The sequence below is a fragment of the Pipra filicauda genome, unplaced genomic scaffold (assembly GCF_003945595.2).
Source record: "Pipra filicauda isolate LSUMZ 115617 unplaced genomic scaffold, ASM394559v2 scaffold407_size631318_pilon, whole genome shotgun sequence".
Lineage (NCBI taxonomy): Eukaryota > Metazoa > Chordata > Aves > Passeriformes > Pipridae > Pipra > Pipra filicauda.
The window spans coordinates 289,143-312,158 of record NW_024104540.1 but is presented as its reverse complement, the minus strand read 5'-3'; the positions used below and the strand labels follow the sequence as shown (position 1 = coordinate 312,158).

General features: G+C 52.3%; 1 protein-coding gene across 1 annotated transcript; it reads left to right on the top strand.

Moving 5' to 3' along the window:
• The first annotated feature begins 875 nt into the window (after window positions 1-875).
• On the top strand, window positions 876-3,406 carry YRDC (yrdC N6-threonylcarbamoyltransferase domain containing). The gene is made up of 6 exons (XM_027746877.1): window positions 876-993; window positions 1,150-1,345; window positions 1,539-1,653; window positions 1,971-2,090; window positions 2,266-2,408; window positions 2,726-3,406. Exons 1-6 carry the CDS (start codon window positions 876-878, stop codon window positions 2,787-2,789), a joined length of 756 nt encoding a protein of 251 aa, XP_027602678.1. The 3' UTR covers window positions 2,790-3,406.
• The last annotated feature ends 19,610 nt before the right edge of the window (window positions 3,407-23,016 follow it).

Below are 23,016 nucleotides of genomic sequence, written 5' to 3'. Positions count from 1 at the left end.
TGTGGAATTCCAACCCTAAAAGGCATCATTTGCCTTTACAGCCTCCTCCCTCTCCCAGCACTGGCCTTCACCAGCTTCCCCCTCTCCGGTGCCCTGGGGTGCGGGTGGCAGTTGGGTCCCACCCCACCCTCCAGCCTGGTCCCCGGAGCCGGTTCCGCCTCAGGTCGTGCTTCTCTGGCTCCAGGACGTCGCTGTCGGCAGGGACCGAACAGCTGCCACAGACCAGCACAGGGTTTGTGTCTCTGCAGCCTCTCGAGCTGGGCTCCGGCCGGTCCCGAGCGCGATACAGACCAGGCCCGTCCCGCCTTATTTCAAAGCGTACATTTAATGCGATGAGGCACCAGCAAAGCGACACCGACCGAGCTCCAAGGCTGCGGCGGTGCCGCCTTTACCGGTCCCTGGGCTCCCCCGGCACCGCCCGGGCACTCCCGGAGCCCCAGGCCGAGCAGAGCCCTCGGTCCCTCGGCGAGGCCTCGATCTCCCGGGGCTCTTCAGGGCCCTGCGGCCCCCGGGCCCGGGCCCAGCGCCGCCCGCAGCGCGGTCATCGCCGCCGTCAGCTCCTCGCAGGCGGCGATGCGGGACCGCAGCTGCCGCTGCCGCAGCTCCAGCAGCTCCCGCAGCCTCCGCGGCTCCTCCGGAACCTGCGGGGGGAACACGGCGGGGGACGGCGGTCACGGCACCCCCGGCCCCCCGCTCTGCCCCGGTGCCCCCGGCGCTCCCCCGTCACCCCGGTCCCCTCCGCACCCGCCGCTCTCCCGCCGCCTCTGTCCCGCCCGCGCGCGGCTCCCGCTGCCCGCCGGCGGCCATGGGAGCGCCGGGCCCGCCCCGCCCCGGCTCTTGCGTTGTCTCCCGGCGCCGCGCTCGGAAGTGCCCGCATGGCGCGGGCGGCGCGGGCTCTGGCGCGGGCGGCGGAGGGAGCGGCGGGGCCGGGACTGGGCCGGGCTCGCCTGGTGCCGCTGCCGCCCGGCGGCGCGGCCGGGCCCGACCCGCACGGTGCGCGCGGGGAATCGGCCGAGGGAGGCGGCTGGGCCGGCGGGGAGCGGGGGAGGCGGGGGAGGCCGGGCCGAGCTGGGCCGGGCCGGGCCGGGGGAGCGGAGGCCCCGCGCGGCGGGTGCCGGGTCGCTCCGCTGACCCCCCGGTGTCGCGCAGGCTGGAGGGAGGCGGTGGCGGCCGCGGCCGGCGCGCTGCAGGCGGGCGGGCTGGTGGCGGTGCCCACGGACACGGTGTACGGCGTGGCCTGCCTGGCCCAGGACTCGGCCGCCGTGCGCAGCATCTACAGCCTGAAGGGGCGGAACGGCGCGAAGCCGCTCGCCATCTGCCTCGGGGACGTGGAGCGGCTCTACAGGTGCGCGGGGCCCGCGGGGTCCGGAGCCCCCGGTCGGTGCCGAGCCCCGTCCGCAGGGTAGGGCTGCCCCGAGAGCCCGGCGGGGAGCGGCCGCCTCTGCCCGCGGAGCGCCGTGGAAGGGAGGGAAGGGCCGTGCCGGAGCTGCCCCAGCCCTGCCGTGCGCGCCCTGACCCCGCTGCCTCCGGCCCTGCAGGTACTGCCACGTGAACGTGCCGGACGAGCTGCTGCGGGACCTGCTCCCAGGGCCGGTGACGCTGGTCCTGCAGCGTTCAGAAGAACTGAATAAAGACTTGAATCCTTTCACATCAGTAGGTCTTGGCTACAGGATGGATCTCGAGGCTTGGGGGGCAGTGGGCTGGTTTTGTTCTACCTGCTTGTACTCCTGTTCTGTTTGTCCTTACCCATCCCCGAAGCTGGCCCCTGTGCTGGTCCCGCTCCCCAGGACTGATGTAGACACGGCATAACTCAGCGTTAGGGCCTGACTTAGGTCTTGTGCTATTGCTGGTTCAGCAGGTGTAAAAGTATCAATTCTCTAGAGCATCAGCTTTAAGCCAAGAGGGCTTTAGGCAGTGCGAAATTAAAACCAGTTTCTGTGTGTGTAAAACCCTTGTCTCCTTCCCTGCAGCTGGTTGGTGTTCGTATTCCAGACCACTCCTTCATGAGGGACCTGGCACGTGCCTGCTCGGGACCACTGGCTTTGACAAGCGCCAACATCAGCTCCCAGGGCAGCACCCTGACCGTGTCGGTGAGGCTCCTCTGCCCCTCAGGGACGTCACTGGGGCACTTTGGCAGAGCCCCAGGCTCTCTCACAGTTGAACTCAGCTTTAGCAATAAACCAAGGGATGATCTGTTGCTATTTTTTTTTTTTAAATGATACTCACAAAGCACTGTCAGGACTGTTACCCACAGCTCTCTTGCAGGAATTCCAGGACCTGTGGCCTCAGTTGTCCTTGATCATCGATGGAGGCCCCATAGGAGACATCTGGAGCTCAGAGTGTCGCTTGGGGTCGACTGTGGTTGACTTATCTGTGTCAGGGAAGTTCTCCATCATCCGTCCTGGCTGGTGAGCACTGCTGGGCCTTTTTCTGTGCTTCAAATGAAATGAAGCTTTTGAGTGAGGGTGGGTCATGCTTTACTTTGTTTCCCACAGCAGTTCTACATTCCTGTTAATGTTGTTTAACTTAATTACCAGCACACTCAGAAATCCTAAAGAGCTCTCCAAATTTCCCTTTCTCACAGCTTCTGTGTGAAACTCTAGTAGTTTCTGCAGTTCATGTTCTGTTTGATTCTAAGTGCAGTCCCATGTCTCACTGATCTTCCCCAGAAATGCAGTTTAATCCTCCAGACCTTTTGTTTTGACAGTTCTGGTTCTCCCCACAGTGCACTGACACCCACAGTTGAAATCCTGAGGCAGAAGTATGGCTTGGTACCGGAATCTTCCTAACCCTTGGGACTGGGAGCTGATGGAGCTGGGCACCATGTGCCTGTGCACTCAGAAGTGGGTGTTTGTGGCCTTGTTTAATAAGGTCGATGGGTTATGTCAAGGTAAATAAACAAAAGATTTAAAAAAAATAATTAAAAAGTCCTTTTGAGCTCTTTGTGCTTCTGTACCATTCCCATATGTCTGTTCTGTTATCCCAATTAGGCCTTGTGAATACAATGATTGGAATGTTGGACTGATGGGGTGGGGAAGGCCCTGCCTGCCCCCCCCTCCGAGCACTCATTCCATGTTTGTAGTTGTTGCATCTGCACTGTAAGGAAAGCAAACGTGGAATGGAGGGGTTTGGAGCTTTCAGGGTGTTACAGCTGTGATGTTCTCTGGTTGCTTTTCTCTGTTCTAAATGTGATCAAAAGCTACAACTGAGATGATACTTCCAGTGCTTCTGAAAATTCACAATATTCAGGTAACCTGGAGCTGCTCAGAACAACCTGGTTCTTCCTAATGCAGAGAATGAAATGAACTCTTGGCACGATGATCTTCCTTTGTTTAAATGTGGAATTCCCTCTCTTGAGTTTGCCCTGAAACAGTGCTAAGCTGAAGTAAACAGGGAATGGATGAAAGTGCGTGCTGGTATTTATTAGTCATTGAAAAGTCATTGGGAAGCAAGGAGCAGGCAGTGTGGGGTGTGGAGCTGGGATCCTGTACTGGGATGGGATGGCTCCACCTGGGTCCCCAGTGCTGCCCATCTGGGATGGTTTTTCCGTGTCTGAGGCCCATGGAGGGGTTTTGTGTCATTGTTGTTCATGAGCGGCTGTCTCGGGTGCTGCTGATGGACACAGAGCTGCTACTGCACACAGAGCTGACCCCAAAGTCATCTCTTCACACTAATTCCCTGTCTGGAGCTTCTACTGTAAAATCCCTGAAGCACCAGGCTGGGTGAGGTGCCGTTGTCTGCAGAACATGTGCTTGAGGGGTCTCTGGGTCCTTCCACTTCTCTGCATCTCTGCTCTTACCTTTCCCAATCAGGTATTCCGTGGGCTGTAGGGTCTGAGGGGAATAAGAGGGGTCACTTCCTTTTGCCTACAGAGGATCCTCTGCCCTGCCTGCCTGTCCCTGCAGCGTTGACAGCACGATGGGGGTGATGGTCCCCCAGATGAGGCACAGCCCTGAGGCAGAGCAGCCTTGCCTGAACAGGGCTGGCTCTGGGGTCTGCTCCAGGGTGCCTGAAGCAGCATCTCTCTGCCACAACTTGGTGTGACCTTTGTGAGCAGCCTTGGTGGGCAGAAAACTGGCCAAACATGTCAGCATCTCAGCTGGTGCTCATGGCTCATTCCCTGCTGCTCATGTTCAGTGTCCCTGCAAGTGACAGCTTTATTTGTGCCACCAGCATCGAGGATGAGCTACACATCAGGCATGGGTGAATGGGCTGGTGCCCCCATTCCCTTGCAGGAACTGCAGGCACTATAAATTTCCTCTTTCCTCTGGCTTCTTGCTGTCTGCAGGATGCTGTGCTGTCAGCTTGGCACCAGCTGAAGTGACCGGCTTGTGTGTCAGTGTCAGGGTATGTCAGCACCTCTGGAATGTGCCAGCATGGAGCAAACCTGGGCTTTGTTGCTTATTCGGGTGTTCTTGGTACTTCCCAGCCTGGGACCCTGCTGCTACACCCAGTGACTGTGAGGATGTGGTGCCAGGAGCCACAGGGCACATGGTGGTGCTGAGTCACTAGGACACAGCGAGCTGATTGCAGGGACACAGGTGAAAATACACCCCTGCTGGGACATGGGGATCCGGCACAGCTTCTGCTGGAGTGGGGAGGTGGCTTTGGAGATCTGGAAGGTGGAACTATAAACACCTTCATAAACAAATTCACAGACCAGGGTGACCCTTGTGTTTGCTACCCTTGTGGAAATCACATTGGCATGAGCACTCAGAGCAGGAGATACATGGCTTGCATTTTAATTAGCACTTGCCCTCCAGATAAAAATGCATCTCTAGAACCTGATTAGCAGAGCCCATTCAAATTCATGGACTGATGGTTCAAACAAACAACACCAGGCCAGTGCCTGGGCCAGGGTTGGTACCAGAGGTGAAGCTGCTCAGTGTCAGACCCTTTCCAACCCCATTGAAGCCATGGGGATTCTGCTGTCTGAGGAGTCCAAGAGCCCCAGCCAGGGACAGGTTTTCCTCCATCACTGCAAACAGAGATCTGTGATGCCACTGCTACTGCCCTCATTCTGCTTCCTAATACAGCAAAAACCAGACTTGGGCACAACATTGCAATTTGCAGCTGATTAAATCTTTCAAACAATGTTTATGTTAATCTCCTCCTGAATTATTTTCTTGTAATGCCTTGACTAGGAGATAGTCCACTGCATGGGGAGATGCTTCCAGATGGAGCCCAGCCTGCCCTGCCAGATGCTGGGAGCTCAGAGTGAGGGTTTTCACTCACTGTGGTTACAGCAGGAGAGATGATCTTGTCTGTCTGGGCCAGGTCTGTACCCAGAGAGGGATGCTGAGCTGCAGTTCTTGGTTTTGCTGCAGGAGTGAATCTGTGGCAGGAGAGGGCTGTGAAACACCACATAGGAAGGCACATCCTCGGACAGCTCTTGGCTGGGGTGGTTCTGTCTCTGCTGTAACTCCCCACCAGGGCTTTGCTGTCACACAAGGAGGCTGTTGGGAAATGCTCCTTTGTGTTTATCCCTGGAAATTATAGGGACCTATTGCAAAAACCCGGTTTCCTTCTGCATGCTGTGCATGCATACCCACTTACACTGTCCTCCAGCCCTTCTTCCAGCTCCAGAGTTGGCAGAATGCCTGGCAAATTTCCACAGGATGCTGATTTAAGGAATTAGTCTGTAGAAGTGTAGATGATAGAGACAGAAGGGACCTTGAGGCCATCTGGAGAGTCTGCTTCCCCAGACAGCATCCCCTCTCCCATGTCACCCCAGGCACATTTGTCAGATTTGCTCACAGCTCCCTTTTCTGGAGGAAATTCTGCCTGGCTGCTCTTTATCTTTTTCCCATTTTCCAGTTCCTTAAAAAAATATTTATTTGGACTGGGATATTTCAGGGGTTTAAAGGCAACGTGGTCTGTGTACACCCACATCTTCTCTGTTTATTCCCTTTTTCAGAAAGGCTGAGCTTTACCCTCCCTGGTCTTGACACCTTGGGGGTGGCATCAGGGAGTCCCTGGGGAGGGGACTCTGGGCAGTGCAGGCCGAGGTGGGACAGGGGTGTGAGGGGTGTCACCACTGCTGGAGCCGGGAACAGCCCCTGCATGCAGGGAGGAGAGCTCCAGAGGTCGAGGGATTTTCACGGTGGAATTGTTAAATAACTATAATCAAATTAGATGCTCTTTTCTTGTTTTGTTTTGTTTTTAATTTCACCAGCAAATGATTCTCCATAATTATTTCTGGCTGAGCCTGCTGATTCCCTTGCTGCTGCTGCAGGACAGAGCATTTGGTTGCAGTCTGAGCTACATGCTGGGTTCCAGGAGCTGCCCTGCAGGAAAGGCACTCCTGGCCCTGGGGAGCACTCCTGGCCCTGGGACAGGGAAAGCACTGGATCAGTGCTTGCAATAAAACTATTAATTTTTATTGATAAGCCTGCTCTCCCTGGGGTCTGGGTTGATGCTCCCCATTAACTCTGCCCACAGCAGCTGGGAGTGTCCTGGCTGCAGCTTTGTCAGGTGTAAGTTCTTCATTATTCCATGATGCAAATTGTCATCAGCCACAGCTTGTTTGGATGAGATTTCTGGGGACCCAGGAGCTCCTAAGCCTGTGGGAGCTGCCTGCCTGACATGAGCAGAGGAGAATTTTCAGGCTTTTCTCCTTGATGTATAGTCATATACACCAAGCTGACAGGCTTCCTGAAGTTTGGAGAGAGCACTTTCATGCCTCCAGGTGTCTGAAGGCAAAAGAAATGGTAAGTCCGCAGGGATTTGGGGTTTTAATCATGAAACATTACCTTTTAAAACCTACAGTGCGAGCAGGACAGTTGGCTTCATTATTCTGAGCATGTTTGGCCAAAATCCTGTGCCTGTTACCAGCTGAGCATTCCCCTCTGCTGTGTGGCTGCAGTTATGGGGAGACAAGTGGTGGAGCAGTGACAGAGCTGGGACAGGGATCACTGACAGGGCAGGACCCACCATACCTGGCTGACCTGGGAGCCCCAGGGCTGCAGGAGGAGCAGCTGGTGGAGCTCTGCAGTGCCTGCCTGTGGATAGCTGGGTCTGCAGTAAAACTGAGCTCAGCACCGAGCATGTTCCTGAGGGGCACTGTCAAGGTGCTGCTGGTGTTGGGACAGGCTGGTCCTGCAGCCAGCTGGGAATGCTGGCAGTGCTGGGCAGCTCAGCTGAGGTGAGGGTTTGGTGCAGAGACTGTTTGCTCTACTTGTGCCCTCCGTGGTTAACACTCTGCAAGTAACTTCTTGGCAATGACTCCAATTAGGCCAGCACATCTCCCTGTAATCTTGATCCCTGTTGTGCTGTCAGACTCAATTCAAATTTAATTTGTTGAAAGTGTATCTCGGGCAGCTTTTTTCCTTAGCACAAAACTAAGGGGAAGGTATCGTTGATGGAAAAAATAATACAAGTTTATATTCTCCTTACCTTAAGGAAGGAAAAGAGGTGCCAGAAAACTTGGCCAAATTTACATTTTAATGGGAAATGTTCTGACTGCCTGCTCCGGGAGACATAAATTGCTTTCCGGATTGGACCCTGACTTTATACCAAAGTGCAGGGAATTAAACCCAGCAGCCTCTGATGAGATGAAAGGGATATCTGTGGATCTGCAGCCTCTTGCTGCCAGCCAGGGGTGAGGACTGGCCAGGTGCAGGTGGCAGGGCCAGGCCGTTGTCCCCATCCTGCTGGGGACACAGGCTGAGTGGCTGCTGGGGCTGATGGGCCCTGGCTCCAGGGGCTGGAGGGCTGTTTGCAGAGAAAACCCGTGTGTTTCAAACCCTGAAGAAACCCTGCCCCTGCACACGTACCCCAGCCCATTTTGGGGGTGCTGATAGAGGGAGGACTGGCTCAGAGGGGTCTGTCCTCACTCTTGTGTTGTGAGGTGGCATCTCAGCAGCAGTGACTACACTGGCACAAGCATCACCTGCTGGCAGCTGCCACTCAGGCAGGAGCCCCTTGAGAGCCCGTGTTCGGGGCAGCTCTCTGGGGTGTCTCTGCCCTCTTGTCTGATTGTTCCTTGTCGGAGCAGCTCTTGCTCACAGACAGGCTCCAGCAGTGTCTCTGTGGTGCCAGCCTCGTGTCTCAGACCTCCACGCAGCCAAAAGCTGTGCCCAGGAGAAGCTGCTGTTGATTTCTTTACATCTTAAACCTCTTTGAAGATGAAAACACGGTGCAGTGCTGCACAGTCTTATCTCTGGTAGAGCCTGTCACCTGCAGCTGTTTGTGGCATATTCACAAGCACAGCAGACTTGTCCCTGCTGGGACTGAGTTCCTGGACTGTGTCCTCTCCCCATACGGTGCTTTTCCAGTTGTCAGAGCAGTTGTGTGCAGTGGATGGGATGTAAATTCAGTGTCGTATGGCAAAGGCATCACTCAGACAAGGAGACAACATGCTTATTGGGGATGCTTCCAATCCAATAAAATAAGCAAAATCATCCCTGTTAGAGGCCCAATCAGAGCAGATGTGCTGGCACTCATGAGGCTGCTTCCCTGGGGGAAACAGTGTCACTGTCTGGAAAGCAAAGCAGTGATAAATCGTAGGTGACCTTCAGTAATTTGTTGCTGTCTTGTGCACAATGCTGCTGCTCCTCCGGGCCAGTCCTGGGCGTCTGCCTGGGATCACAGGAATTCCGATCTTTACCATCTTAATGGGTTTGTTGTGGGTTCGATAATGACAAAAGGCTGGGGATGCAGGGGAACACGGACCTGGAGCTGCTGGAAGCAGAGCAGAGCCAGCACCAGCAGGAGGTTCCACCAGCGCTGTGGGAAGAGCTGTTCTGGCTGCTGAGTGTGCAGGGCCGTGCAGGATCCCTCAGAGGCCCCGGTGGCTCTTGTGTGCTGGGACACAGAGGTGGTTTCTTACGTTTGCAGATTGCCAGGTGTCAGCAGGGTCAGTCCTGCTTCATGGTCTGTTGGAAGCAGCGGGACAAATGCTTCAATTGTGAATAAAAACTTATGTTTTGATTTTGGAAATCAGTGGCAATTCACAAATAATTCTGTGCTGCTACAGGTCATCCATCAGCATTGGTCTCTGCTCGTTAGGAGCCATTACAGGTTTTGTTTGGTTGTTTGTTTAATATTTGGGGTTTGTTCAGCTGTTCTCCAGGCTGGTACGGTAATGACAAATTACAGACTTGTCCGTCTTTTTTCCAAACAATCTTAGAAAATGCAGATAGATGACATCATCACAGTGCCATTGAGCCAGGGTGCACCAGCAGCAGCTGAGCACACCTGGGATGAAGCAGCTCTGGGGAGCAGAGCAATTCAGGATCACTGTTGCTTCCCTGCTCTGCCCGGTCCCTTGCCCTCATTCACATCCTGGCTGTGCTGGAGTCACCTTTGCTGGGGATTCTTTCAGTGACTCATTTGTGACACTCTTGCCATGCTGTGCTGGAGAAGCACGTGCTGGGTGGTGATGGGCTGCACTGAGTGCCCTTCTATGGCAGTTTTGGGCAGTGGAGCAGCCGCAGGGGGACACAGGTGGGTCCCAAGCTGGGATGGGGTCCCTCAGGAAGTGTCTGTGAGCCTGGCACTGGAGCCATCCCAGACCCACAGATGCAGGGCTCTTTGCCAGCACCAGGCCTGTGCTCTAATGGGCAAATTACCTGTGGAATGCCTTTTTAATCCCGAGAGAAATAACTTGATTAGTAATTAGTGGTGCAGAACACTTGGGGAGTCTCTGCAGAGGGTGAGGACTGCTGGTTTCACTGGAGCTGCCTGTCAGTTTTGTCATCTAATTATAGGACTGTTCCATGCCAAGATTCTGGACAGACAGAGGAAAAAACCCTCAGTGTAATTGCATTGGTCATATTTTGTAGCCACTAATGACTTGCTTTGCAATTAACATTTTCTCTGGCTGGTTGGGGAGCTGTCACAGCCTTGGCTCGTGACACAGAGCTTGATGCTTCCTGTGGCACAGCTTCCAGGGGCTGGCAGGGAAGGGGATCAGCCCCTGCCTTGCCAGCCTGCAAGCCCCACAGCACAGGAGGGAGAGCAGGGCTGGCAGTCACTGAAGTCCAGGCGAGAGAAGTGATGGTGTCCAAATCTGTGACAAGGTGCTGGGCCTGGGGCTGATGGCTCCACCTGAGCTGAGTGTGCCCATAAATCAAAATCCTGACATGAACTTTAGCAGCATCCATAAATTCTTCATTTATCATTATTAAAGATACATTGACGTTCAAAACCTGATTTATAGCTGGTAATTTAGATTGTGGATTGCCTCTGATACAGTAAATATTCCTGTCCAAAGCCCATCAGGCAGTTTTCTACTTATTAGGAATTAATGACTCATAAAACGGAGCCAGAAGAGGCTGTTGGTGTGAGTGAAGGGAAGGCTGTATTTGTTGGGGTTTCCCTCCTGAGGAAGCACGAAGGGACCCCAACAAATAACTAATTGGGTCCATCCACCCATCCATCCATCCACTCATCCATCCATCCAGCAGGCCCTGGGCTGGGCTGTGTGTCACGGTGGGTCCTGGCCCTGGGTGGGACGTGGGGGCTCAGCTGTGCCAGCCCAGTCAGGCTGCACCACCAGGTACTCTCCTCTTAAATCTTACAATACACATGTTAAACCTCCATCCAGTTCCCTCTGCACTGGCAAAGCTTCAAAATCCTTTATCTCCAGGAAAGACCATCTGCTGCCTCAGCACCATGGATACAGCTTTTGGCAGATGAAAACTTTGCTTTATTATTTTAATTCAGCCCCAATGCCACAAAGTCAGTAATTTATCATGCCATTTGTAAGGTGTTTCTCTAAGCCTCTGTGTGGCTGGTGTTCGTTTGGGATGTTGTAGGGATTTTGCAGTTGTGCAAGTGCTGTGCAGTTGTCATGATATGGTGAGAGAGCTCATCCCACCTGAAATTGCCCTGAGCTGATGTGCTGTGCTGACACTCCTCCATAAAAAACACCTCAAGCACTAAACTAAAACTCTTCTAACAACTAAATTAATTGGAATCAAAGCTTAGCTCAGCCGTTAAATGCAGCTGCAGGCGTGGTGCTGCCGTGGGCAATGGGGCTGATGCAGCGGCAGGAGCTGCAGCTCAGAAGGCTCAGAGGGGGCACAGCTCTGGGAGGGGTTGTACTGAATCATTTGCCCATTTGTTGGTTCCCTTTGGCTTTGCAGAGGAAGTTTTGCATCCCAGTGCCTGATTTGTAGGGCTTCTGCTTACCCACTGGGACAAACTTGTATTTTGGTTAAAACATTACAGAGTGATGCCGGTGTGATAGATCATGCAATGTTATCTCTAATAAGCAATTATACTTCATAATATGAATTAATTAAAACTTTACACTTAAAGCAAGTAGCTAATTACAGACCTTTCAGCTTAATAAAGATAGAGTGTGGGAAGGGATAATATAAATGGTAATTATTGAGTTAAGCAGAACGTAATGTTTGTCTGGGGCTCGCCTGGGACATCTCAGTCAATACTCAATTACTTCACTGTTCTCTGAAGTCTGCACGGGATCTGAATGCTCAGCTCATGCTCGTCTCCTGTGGCATCATCAACACTGATTTTCCTGTGGCTGTGGCCAGTGGGTGAGCAGGTTCCAGGGCTGGAGGACACGTTTTGTGGGGCCAATGTGCTGTGGCAGGAGGCAGCCAGCTCTTGTCTGTGCCTGTGCTGCGCTGACCTGCCCACCTTGGCGCAGCCACCCGTCCTGTAGCACGAGCTGCTGGCCTGGCTCTGCCTGGCTCCTTTACTGAGGCCTCTGCACAGCTCTGGGCTCCAGCCGTGGACATCCCTGTGTGCTGCTTCCCGAACCTGCAGAACTTCTTGAGGTTTCTGCCATCGTTCTGTTCTGCAAGGAGGCAGGAGTGTTTGAGCTGTGGGTCTGTGCCGCTGGCAGAGCCTCCAGCCCCACGCAGCCTGGCAGCTGGCCATGCCCTGTGAGACCCTGTGCTTCCCTGGAGTGCCGTGATCGAGCGTCGTTCCCGGCATCGCACAGCCCTGACGGTAACACGGAGGAGAAATTCATTTAGCAAGGCTTGAGGTCAGGTTCTGAGAGTGAACAGTTACAGGGTTGGGAACAGAGAGTTACAGGAGAAAACAAACCACAAACCGCAGCCCTGTGTGGAGTGCAGGGGCCAGGCTTCCCCTCGGCTCTGCTCTCAGTGCTGCAGGGCTCTGGCTGCTCCGGGCCCGTGTTAGTTATGCTTGTGGCCAGTGAAGACAGAGGCAATGCTCCTCCTGGGATGGATGGGAAGCCGTCACAGACCCAACTGCCACATTTGCTTCTAAGGATGTCTGGTGAGACTAAGCCTTTCTGCAGGCATGGGACAACCCTGCAGAGGTGACACTGCTGACCACAGCCATTCTGGCGCTGCAACAACGGGCTGACAGCTGATGTGAGCTTAATGACTGGATGTGAACGTACTGACTGGCACTGGGACTTGCTGGCTGGGGAACTGGAACTTGACACAAAGCCAGAGGTTTCCAGCTGGAAAATTCTGGCTTGTTTGGGAAAGGCCACTGTGATGCTGCAACACTTCAGCTAGTTGGATTATGAACAGCTCCAAAAAACCATCAGTAAATGGAAAGTGGAATAAGATGTCCCGCAGGTTCCTCAGCAGGTGACCTGGGCAGGCCGGAGGAGAGCACTGTGACTGCCCTGAGAGTGGGAGGGCAGGATCCAAACCCACTGCAGTCAGATGTGAGACAAGCTGTTGGCCAAAACAGCGAGCTGAGAGCAGGGCCACAGGGCAAGGAAGGGCTGGGTAAGGACGGCAGCTGTGGGCAGCTTGAAGGCCTTTGGGCTTTCCATGTTGAGCGCTCTGTCCTGTCCCTGGACATGGCCGTGGCAGGGAGAAGTGTTGGAGGGAGAGACCTGCCAGCTCCTGACACAGTGGGGATGGGTTCTGCTGGCCCCAAGCCCTGCAGCAGGAGATGGCACTGCCTCTGTCCCTTCAAAGGCAAAATGCTAATTTCTGTCTGAGCAAGAAGAGTCACAAACTGTATGTCAGTCTCTTCATGTGTGTCCTCCATGCAGTACTCCTGTGAAGGCTTTGAACAGGGAGGAAAATTCCCTGTTAAGAAGACAGGCTGGTTAAATACCTGAGTATGGCATTGGCTGGCAGCTGCTCCAGGCCTGTGGTGGGTATGTCAAAGCCTGGGGTGCCATCAAGGGACGCCAACCATCTGGAAGGGAAGAGCTTTTTCAGAATTACTAGCACTGGCATTCTGTGTCCTCTTTGGTCCAAGATGATGCTTGCTGAAGGATATTGGAAGAATTAGTAGATCTATTTCTCTCTAATCCTGTCCCAAGCAACAGCAAAATCAAACTAAAAGGCAGGAGAGCATGTGCTGTTGTTTTAGGCAAGAGCACAGTGGTGTTAATGAAGGGTTTTATCATTCTGGGGGCTGTTTGATTTAGAGAACGAAATATCCAAGGTAACAAAGCTGGATGAATTAAAAGCTTAATAGCATGAAAAGGTGCTAGAGCCCCACAGGTTCTTCAGGGAATTTGTCTGGGCTATCCCACTCCTTCCTGAGACTGGTGACCCTGCCAGCCAGCGCTGTCCTTCCCTCGGGGGCTGTTCAGCGCTTGGTTGCTGGATTTGCTCTTTCTAGGAAGGGAGTTTTAGGGGCAGGCAGACACTGGTTTTTGGCAGGGATGCAGTGTTGTGGGGCTGTTGGGGGGGTTCAAGTAGCCAGAAGACCATTTCTCACTGTTTGAGTTTTGGCTTATACTTGATGAGCCAAGGGATATAAATAATTGCACTGTGTTTGCAAGGGTGATGCTTCTGCATCTCTGACTGGCAAAAAAAGGGCTGTGAGGGAGAATAGCAGGGGGGGATATTTCTGAGAATCTTCTTCAGTCTTTGCTTTCCCTTCCTGGCAATATCAGCAAGCTCTCCAGCACCTCTGCTCTCTAATCTAATCAGTCCTGGGGAAACAGGATTTGCTGCAGTGTCTGACCACTTAAATACCCACCACAGAGTAAATACCAGACATGTTTGTGAGAACAGTCAAAAGCTATTTCAGCCCCTTTTTGCAGAGACACAATCTCTAGAACCTGGACCTCTCCTTCTTTGAGCTGCTGCTCCAAATTCCACCACTACTGGCTTTGAACAACACACTGCAGGTGGGTTCATCGACACAGAGGAGGATCTGTACATGGGGGATTCAGAGCAGGGGGTGTGCAGCCCCTCCCTCCTCATGAGCATTTATGGGTGCCTTCCAAGTTTTTTCCTTTATGACTCTTGATTAGTAGATAAAAGGCCCATTTCTTCTTTTAATGGAGTCTCTGATGTTAATGGCCATCCTCCAGTAAGATTAAGGTGCTTTGGTGCATTTTACTCTAATGGAGGATGGTTGAGAAACGTCTGGTTCACAACTGGCTCCTCACGTTCTCACTGTGCTGCTGCTTCTACTGCCTGGAAATCAAAAGAAAAAAGCTGGAGAAGCTCACCCCCTCCCTTCACAGGGGCTTTAGCAATCCTTCCTCCCAGCCTCTTCTGTGCTGCGGGCACATCCTGGGACCATCCCAAGGAGCACAGGGAGGGTGGGGGAAAGGCTGTTTCGGGGCTGTGCCCATCCCCCTGAGCTCCAGGGCAGCTGGTGCTGCAGAGACTGCCCTTCCCTCATGTGGTGGGAGCTGTACTGCCTAGTCCTGCCCTGCCTGCCCCTGCCCTCCCTGCCTGTCCTGCCCGCCTGCCCTCCCTGCCTGTCCTCCCTGCCAGCCTCTGCCACGTGCCACCCTCCAAGGGCAAAGTAAAGTGCTGGAGTCTGCTGGATAATCAGAGCTATTAGAGGCACTCCTGTGTGCAAGAGGGTGTGAAATGCAGATGGATGGAGGGCCCTGGGGAGCAGGAGAGAACAAATGGGGACGTGCCCATGTTCCCACTGAGGCTGGAGTGGATGGAGCACAGGCTGTGGGTGCTGGCCTGGGGGTCCTGGTGTTCCTGTGCCCTGCTCAGCCACGGGCATCTCTGACTTGCACAGAGCAACTCCCCAGGCTGTAGTTGGTCCCATTGTATTAACAAGGCACCATTGCTGCATTTTAAGTGTGTGCTCCTTGATGTTCTCCTGCCTCTAAATGATCCTGGAAATGTATTGTCTACTTAACTACTTTTTAATTAAAAGTCAGGGATATTAGAAGAGGGAAATCAATTCCTGTCACAATTAAGACTTGGTTTGAACAATTGCAGTGTGTTTCAGTGAAGGATCCTCTCTGGGCTTATTGATCTGTATTGTCATAATGTCTGCATTATTGCCATGGCTCAGATGGTCTTAAATGAATATTTCACCTGAATTATATATGTTATCTGGCAGGCAGAGGAGGCTGCCTCCTGTCACTCAGAGCCTGAAATGCTCCCTGGGGCCCTGTGCCTGCTGACCAGGGCTGGGATGAGCACCTACCCCCCCAAGGCTCCTCTGTGAGGGTGATGCTTATGCCAAGGGCCTGGTGGCTGCTGGGGCAAGTCGGGCAGTGTCAGGGTTTGCAAGCCCAGGAACCATCTCAAAGCTCAGGGGCAGCTGTGGGGCAGCCAAAGGCATCAGCTGAGCAGGAACTGGTAACTGGCAGCATCCACAGAGCCTCCTGCACCCAGCATGGTGCTGCATTTCCCTAACGGGAGCAGGAGAAGGACCAGGAGTGCAGGCTGGCACAGGGGCTAGAGCCTCCCCCAGTCAAGGAAGCCTCCCTCTCCTTCTTTTCCCTCTGCCCCTCCTTCTCCTTGTTCCTCTTCCTCTCTCTCCCTCTGCAGAGAGGGGCTGCCAGGAGGTCCCCAGCACTCCACTGTGGAACTGATGGGAGAATAGGAGGCTGATTAATCAAAATCTAACATGATGAAGGACCTTTTTAAAGGCAGATGTCCCAGTTATGGTTTCTCTGTCCTTTAAAAGGTCTTGAAAACTAGGGGGTCTTGGAGGAAGAAAAATTGATTTCTCGTGGTTTCTCTTGTACCTCGGGGCAGAAGGTAAATTCAAAGGGGCCCTGCCATGAAAGGTCAGAGTCTGCTGCTGCGGCTGATAATGAGATCTCTCACAGATAAATCAAAACACCTGGATTTCACCACAGAGGATCTACTGGTTTAACCCAAGATTTGGGATTAGGAAGAAGAGAGGGCATGTGCTAACCCTTGCTTGCTGTGGAAGCAGAGATGGCAGCAGTAATGCTGCAGTCCCTCTTACCTTGGGGCCAGGGCTCTTCCCTGCTGCCTGGTGGTGCCTCGCACACCCAGCACCTCCCTGCAGTTTGTGCAGAGCCTCCAGCCCCCACCAAAGTGCTTCTCACACCATCATTGCTCCCTCTCAGTTGTGGCCCATCGGCAGCAGCTCCTGCAGCTGTGCTCCCTTCTCTCCTGTGCGCTCCCCAGTCCTGAAAGCTGCATCCCCCAGAATGGGGGCTGGGGAGGAGAACCCCCACGGTCTTGACAGCATTCCTTGTAAACCAATGGCCATGGCTCCCGAGGCTGCAGCCCACTGGATCCCATTTGCTTTGTGATAAATAGGATTCACGTAATAATTTCTGACTCTAATTAATGCTTTTAATCTGCAGACCTTAGGAAGAGGTGAGCCAGAGAAAACAGGGAGAGATGCTCAGAATAAAAAGGAAAGAAGCAGAGAAAAGTGACTAGGATGAACTCCTTACCTCTCTATCCCATTAGCACATTCACCACGGATTGCAAAATCCTGTTAGGCACAGGCAGCCTGCAGAGCTGGAGGCAGTGCAGGACCTGGGGTACCAGTGGTGGCTTTGGCTCTGCAGCGGTGCCTGGGCTCTCCCCGCATGCCAGCTGCCCTCAGGATGTCAGGGAGGGCTCCAGCTCAGCCTGCCCCCAGCTCCAAGTGCCTCCCCCTCACTGATAGCCTCTGGCTCCAATCTTTGCTGCTCTTGTGTTTGGGTTCAGTGACCCTCAGGCTCCATGTTCGTGCCTTTGCTGTGTGACTAATTGGAGAACTGTCTAATCCTGTCCTCCACCGATGTCACCTTTATGCAGTCTGTGATTAAACATGCTGTCAGCTGCTGCTGTTTACAGATAATAATGCTGCTTTCTCTCATTCCTACACTATCAGACTCATTAGGAAGGCTTATGGATAAATTAGTCAGTCTGGGATTGAATAATGTCTGAAATGCATGCACTGAGAACTGCACCCTCCTGCTCTGGGTGGTCAGATGTGACGGTGACCTGAACCACTGCAAGGGGCAGAGACCCAGCCCCACACCAGGGTGACCCCCAGGTCCCGAGCCTAACTGCTGTCCCCGAGTGGGCTCTCTTCATGGAGACCTTTTCAGGGGTGAGCACTCCACTTCTGGTACCAGGCTGGAGACAGCAGTAAGTGTCTGATTGATAAAATCCTCTCTGATGCTTCATTACAGCAGAATCTGCGATACACACAGAAGGAGGCTCTTTTCCCACTCTTATTGCATGAAACAATTTCCAGACAAGGCTCCTGGTAGGCTTGGTGCACGGCTGTTTGGATGCAGCAGGAACAAACAGCAGCTGCAGATGGGAACAGGTTGTTTCTGCCATTTGTTGTTCTTTTCCCTAATTATGATGCAGATTTGATGCTCTCTCCAGGATTTCTTCCTTTTCTGTTTATTTAAGCAGGATTTTTGTGAACCTAAACCGCAATCTTGCCCTGGGCTTCGAGTGCACCTTAGAGTGGAGCAGAATTTATTGCTTCCCTGAGCTGCAGCCCTTTCCCCAACCTCCTTCCACCTCTGGTCAATGCTGAGCCGGGATGGGAGCAGGGCTGAGAGGTGCCACTGAGAAGGGTCCCTGTCTCCATCATCAGGACAGAGCTGGTGGGACCCCCATGAGAGGTGTGGCCAGAGGCAGGTGGTCCCTCTCCAGGGCCTGCATCCCACCCTGGCAGGGTGGTGGGGTAGCAGAGGCACAGCAGGCATGGAAAGCTATCCAACTCTCTGCTGTGCACCGAGCGCTCTGTAATTACTGGAGAGCTCTAATGGAGCTGGACACACCGTGCTGGTGCCTTATTTAGAGTCTGCCCGAGTGCCAAGTCCTGGAGCGCAAAATGCATCTAGGAATTAGCCCCAGCTGGAGCAAATTGCTAATTATCATTTGCAAAGTGTATTCCCCTCTTCTATCATGGACAAATGGAAAAGACTCACTCTGTGTGACCTCCCTGTCACCCTCACCCCATGACTGGGGGATAATTGGCAAATGTCTTGAGGTGATTGAGTTACAGAGCGTGTCCTGAAGTGTCTTTCCTCATCAGTGTGCCATGCAAGTTGCATCTCTGATTGCCAGAGTAGGAGCCAGAACAGCATCACTCCATGGAAATCCACGGCAGCTCAGTGCTGCAACTTCAGTGCCTTCGTTGCTAAAGGGTATTTACTGTTACATTGTTGAGGGGCCAAGAAAGTTAGAAACCTTGGTAATTTTAAATGATGATCAGCACAAAGACTTAAACATAAAAAAAGCTCTTAATAAATAGGGAAACACCATGAAACTGGGAAGTCCAGGCCCAAGGTGCACTGGCACTTTGGGGTTCCCCTTTGGCATGTTCCCCTCAGAAGCAGCATGAACCAGTCTTGCACTTACTTAGCCTTCAAATTAACCAAGGTTTGGGTTGCAGATGTGCAGCACTGCTTGAAGCCACCAAAGGAGGCCTGGGAAGAGCTCAGGATGTGGTGGGAGCCTGGCACCAGGGCAGCCACTGGCCTCTGCTGTGGCCACTCTGGAACTTCTTCCCTGGTGCTCAAGGCCAGATGGTCACCTCAGCAGCCACATGACCAGCAGATCTGGCCTGTCTGAAATGCCTCCAACCATGAGTGATGGCCACACACTGCAGATCCCTTCATGAAAGGTAACCAGCCTGCTGTAAGATCATTTCCAATGCCACTGAAAATGAAAATCCTGATGACAGCACTTCAAACAGAACTGCTGCAAATCTCTGTAAGTGGTTTTAATGAAACCAGACAGGAAAAAAAGGAGAGCAAATCAAAGGTAAGACAACTCCTTTGTTCAAATTGGTGTCAAAATTACTTTAGTGGTTGTTTGAACCATTATACTTGAGGTACATCCTCATTCCTCCCTCGGCTCTCAGAGGCTCACACACCTGAGCTCTCACTCTGCACCTCTGCCTTTCAAGCAGCGTAAGTGAAGCCACAGCAGAGGGGTAGGCTAAGGGGCAAGAAGCCTGTCTGTGCAAAGATCAGGGTGCTGCCATCCTGCCATCAGCAAAGCATCTTTGCAGGGCGGGACCTGTCTCCCCAGGGAGCTGGGGCTCCCTCTGCTCAGGCCCCCCAGCACAGTGACTCTGCTGTGCAAGTCTCCATCATGAAGGTCTGTGCTGGCTGCCAGCAGTGAAGGGGCAGAGCAGCTCCAGAGCCTCTGGGTCCTGCTGGGGATGGGGTGGAATTTGCCCAGGTGCTTGTGCTCACTGGCCATGGGAGCATAGGAGGTCAGTGTTTCTGGCCATGCTGCTCAGAAGTGACTGAATGGGGGAAGTAGGACACAGTCCCAAATTCAATATGTTTACTTAAAGTAATTAGACATTAATTAGCACTGAATTATGGTTGGATTCCTCTGGAGCTCTAAATTACTTTTCTATTGGCACCAAAGGGTTTCCTCTCACTCAGTGCCGCCCACGTGAACATCAGCACCGGGTCACGGCCCGTCAGCAGTGACCAGGCCAGGGCACTCAGGGAGACCCACTCCTGCAGAGGGGTCCCACTTCCCTCTCTCTCCCCTTGGGTAACCTCTGGCTCAGTGTAGTGGGAGGCACAGCATGGCATCACCCCCCGGGCCCTCCCACTGCTCCCAGGGCGTGATCCAAAGGGGGAGATCCCACACATGCTTTTCCACACATGACTCCCCAGATCAGTGCATGCCTCAGTGTGCCCTTCAGGCTCTGTCACCAGATTGCAGTGCCTGGATCCCTCCTGTCTGGTTCTAATTAGCAATGTGTGGTAATTTGTCTCTGGTCGAGTTGGAACTTAATGTCGAGTGGATCCGTGCCCCAGCCAAAGGCTGGATTCATACTGATGATGACAGAATGGGTATGACTTATGTAAGTGTAATGATTTTATGCTGCCTGGAGCTCTGAATTTTCTCAGTATATGATGAATGTGAGGCATTTAAAAAAATTAGACAGTTACTCTACTTTACATTATTTTCTAGAACGTGGATCTCTGTGGGCTGCCTGGAAATCCGTTAGCAAGAAACGTAAAGATGCTTAAAGGCATTTACCCAGATTAGCTGCCTTTATGCAGTCAAGGGTCTTTTATGTGATTACCTTAAAAGCTAAAGAGCTGCTGCAAAACATTTATAGTGCAGAGATCCTGAAGCAAAGAGTACACATCTGACAAAAAGACTGAGCTATTAAAAACAACTGCACAGCTCTGGTTGCTTTGTATTGGCAGATAAACAGCCTAGAAGGTAGAAGGGTTTTTCCTTTGCAGCCATGAGGCTGAGCTGTGCAGCTTTGGACATGAGATTTATAGGGAAGCTTTACATTAGCTTTCATTTTCACTGTGATTTCTGCCAGGTAGTAGGAGGGCAAGAGAGGGATCGGCCGGCACTGGCTTTGATGGAGTGTTGTGCCCCTGGGAAGTGGAGTTTGATCCTTGGGATCAGATGGGAGTGGGGGCTGGGGAGGTGCCAATGGGACCAGATTACCTGAGCCACTTTCCTCAGTGGGATATTCCCTAATGCCATACACACTTGTGCTGTATTGCTGTTGCCTCCTCTGCTCTGGCTCTGCCTTTGTCACAGCAGAAGCAACAAAAGTCCTGGAGCATGTTTGTGTGACAAGCCCAAAACAGTACGAAATTGCACAAATCCCTTGTTTTCCATTGTAGGAAAATCCTTTCATGTGTGGAAGAGAAAGGAGAAGTGCAAAAGCTTCCATGAGGTTTCTGCCTGCTCTGTCTTTTGTCAAGGATTGCTCTTCCAGCCATACATTAAGACCCGCATCCTCCCGGCTCCTTTGTCCTTTCGCATAAAAAGTAATTTGTCAGCAAAAGAAGCAAAGTTTTGTTTTTCAGTCCAGATCTGGCTGTCCTCCCACTGAGACTTTCAACTCTTTATCTCAGGAATTGATGGTCTTGGATTCTGATTCTCTTTCCTTGGTGTTTGTATTGATTTTTTTTCCCCAGGAGGGTTATTTTCACTGTGGTGACAAAACTACTTTTCTGTCTCCACTTACAGCAGGTAATATCTCAGCTCGGCCAATTACACGTTTTCTGGGCTGGCCCTGCTCGTCGCACAAGTTCCCCTGGCGATCTGGAGCCTGGATGACCTGGTGTCTTTGCTTTCCTGCTTGTCTCCACAGGCTCAACCTGTAGCTCTGGCAGCACCTCGGAGCAGGTCAGAGCAGCAGCCCCAGAGCTGGATGTGAGCAGCAGAGGTGAGAAGCAATCTGGGTATTCCTCTTCCTTTGCCTGCAGAAACTGGCCCCTTGTTGTGCTGCTGGTGCTCGAGGAGCTGTCTGCTGTGCCATCCCAGGACAGCACCCCTGTGCTGTGTTCCCTGACCCCTCTGTCCTGCTCCCTGGCTCATCTTTGGGCTCAGAGGCTCATACACTGTGCCTGACAGTGAAGAAATCCAATAGTCTCCATTAAAGGCTGCTCTGCTTCCTTCACCCCAGCAATGGCTTTTAGTCATCTGGTGTTGCCAAAGAAAAATTCATGAGATCATTTCCCCAAAACAATATGATACTTCAAAATCTTGATTAAAAGATTTTTTTTTAATTTTTAATTTTTTTTAAAAAATTTAATTTAATTTAATTTTTAATCTTGATTAAAAAGCTGTTCTAATATAAAGATTTTATAAGCGCTTGGAATAATATTTCAGATAAGTGGAAAAGCCATGTACTATATTTGCATGACAGACCCTTCTTCTAGTGAAACATATCTAACATCAAATCGTCCATATACATCCAAAATCCTCTTCCCTGCTTGGCTCCTCACTGACAGGAAAGTGTTCACGCCTGTGGGGCTCGGCAGTGAATGGAGCTGTCCCAGGGGCTTGGACCGATTTGCTTCATGACATTGATACCTTCCACTGTCCCAGCAGCAAGACCCAGCGTGTGAATACTAAACAGGAGCTGCCGTGCCTGCAGGCGGGCAAGCGAGATCCTTTGTATTACACTGTGAGAGCTGTGTGTCATATTAGAGCAATCTGGCTTTAAAGGGCATCTTTCAAGCACAAACTAGCTTTTTCCCACACTTGACTGATCACACAAATAACTGTGATTAAAGGTCAAGTGCTTCGGTTTTTCTATTTTACTCCTTAAAAATTTATATGCGAAAGAAAACCTAGAAGTTAACATAGCATGAAATTGTTATGCAGTTCTGAGCCTTTAACGACAACTAAATATCACTTTTCTTCCTGGGTGGCTTGAGAAATCTCCAGTAATAACGGGTCACTTCTTCTGGTTTCCACTTGAGGAAGATTATAAATAAACCCTGTCTTTTGCTTCCCTGCCCTGTAACGTGATGGAGAGAGAGTTTTGATCATATGAACCTGTGCCCCCAGTCATCAGGGCTCTTCCAGGAGCTGCTGGGCTGCAGTTGCACAGCGGGAGCGGATCTGGCTCCAAGGGCTGGTGCAGCAGCACCCAAAGCACCGGCCCATGTTGAGGTCTCAAGGATGGGAAAAGCATTGACAAATGAATAGAGACTTTGTCACCAGGTTAACACAGAAAGAAAAGGTAGTGCCTGTCTGCAGAGGTGCTGAGAGATGAAGGGAAAGCTGGAAACACCCTCTGGCTCCAGGTGTCCAGCTGGGCTTGGCCTGTGGTCTGAGCACCCACCCCTGTGAGCAGGGGCCATGCACAGGGTGCCACAGCCCGGCTGGGCTGAGTCAGATGGAGGTTCAGTATTTTTATTCTAGACTTGCAATGTTTTACATTTGACAGCACATAATCACAGCAAAGGAACATCCCACAGGAACAAATGTTGCTACATAAGCAAGCTTTGGTGTCACGGTATCCACCATCAGGTGGGAAGCTGGCAGGTGTTCAGCCTGACTAAACTTTGCAGGGACCTGCAACACCTACAATTAGTGGTAATCAAACCTTGTCAAGTTCCTCCTCCAGAGCAGGAGGCCGTGGGCCTGGTGGCATGTACCTAGG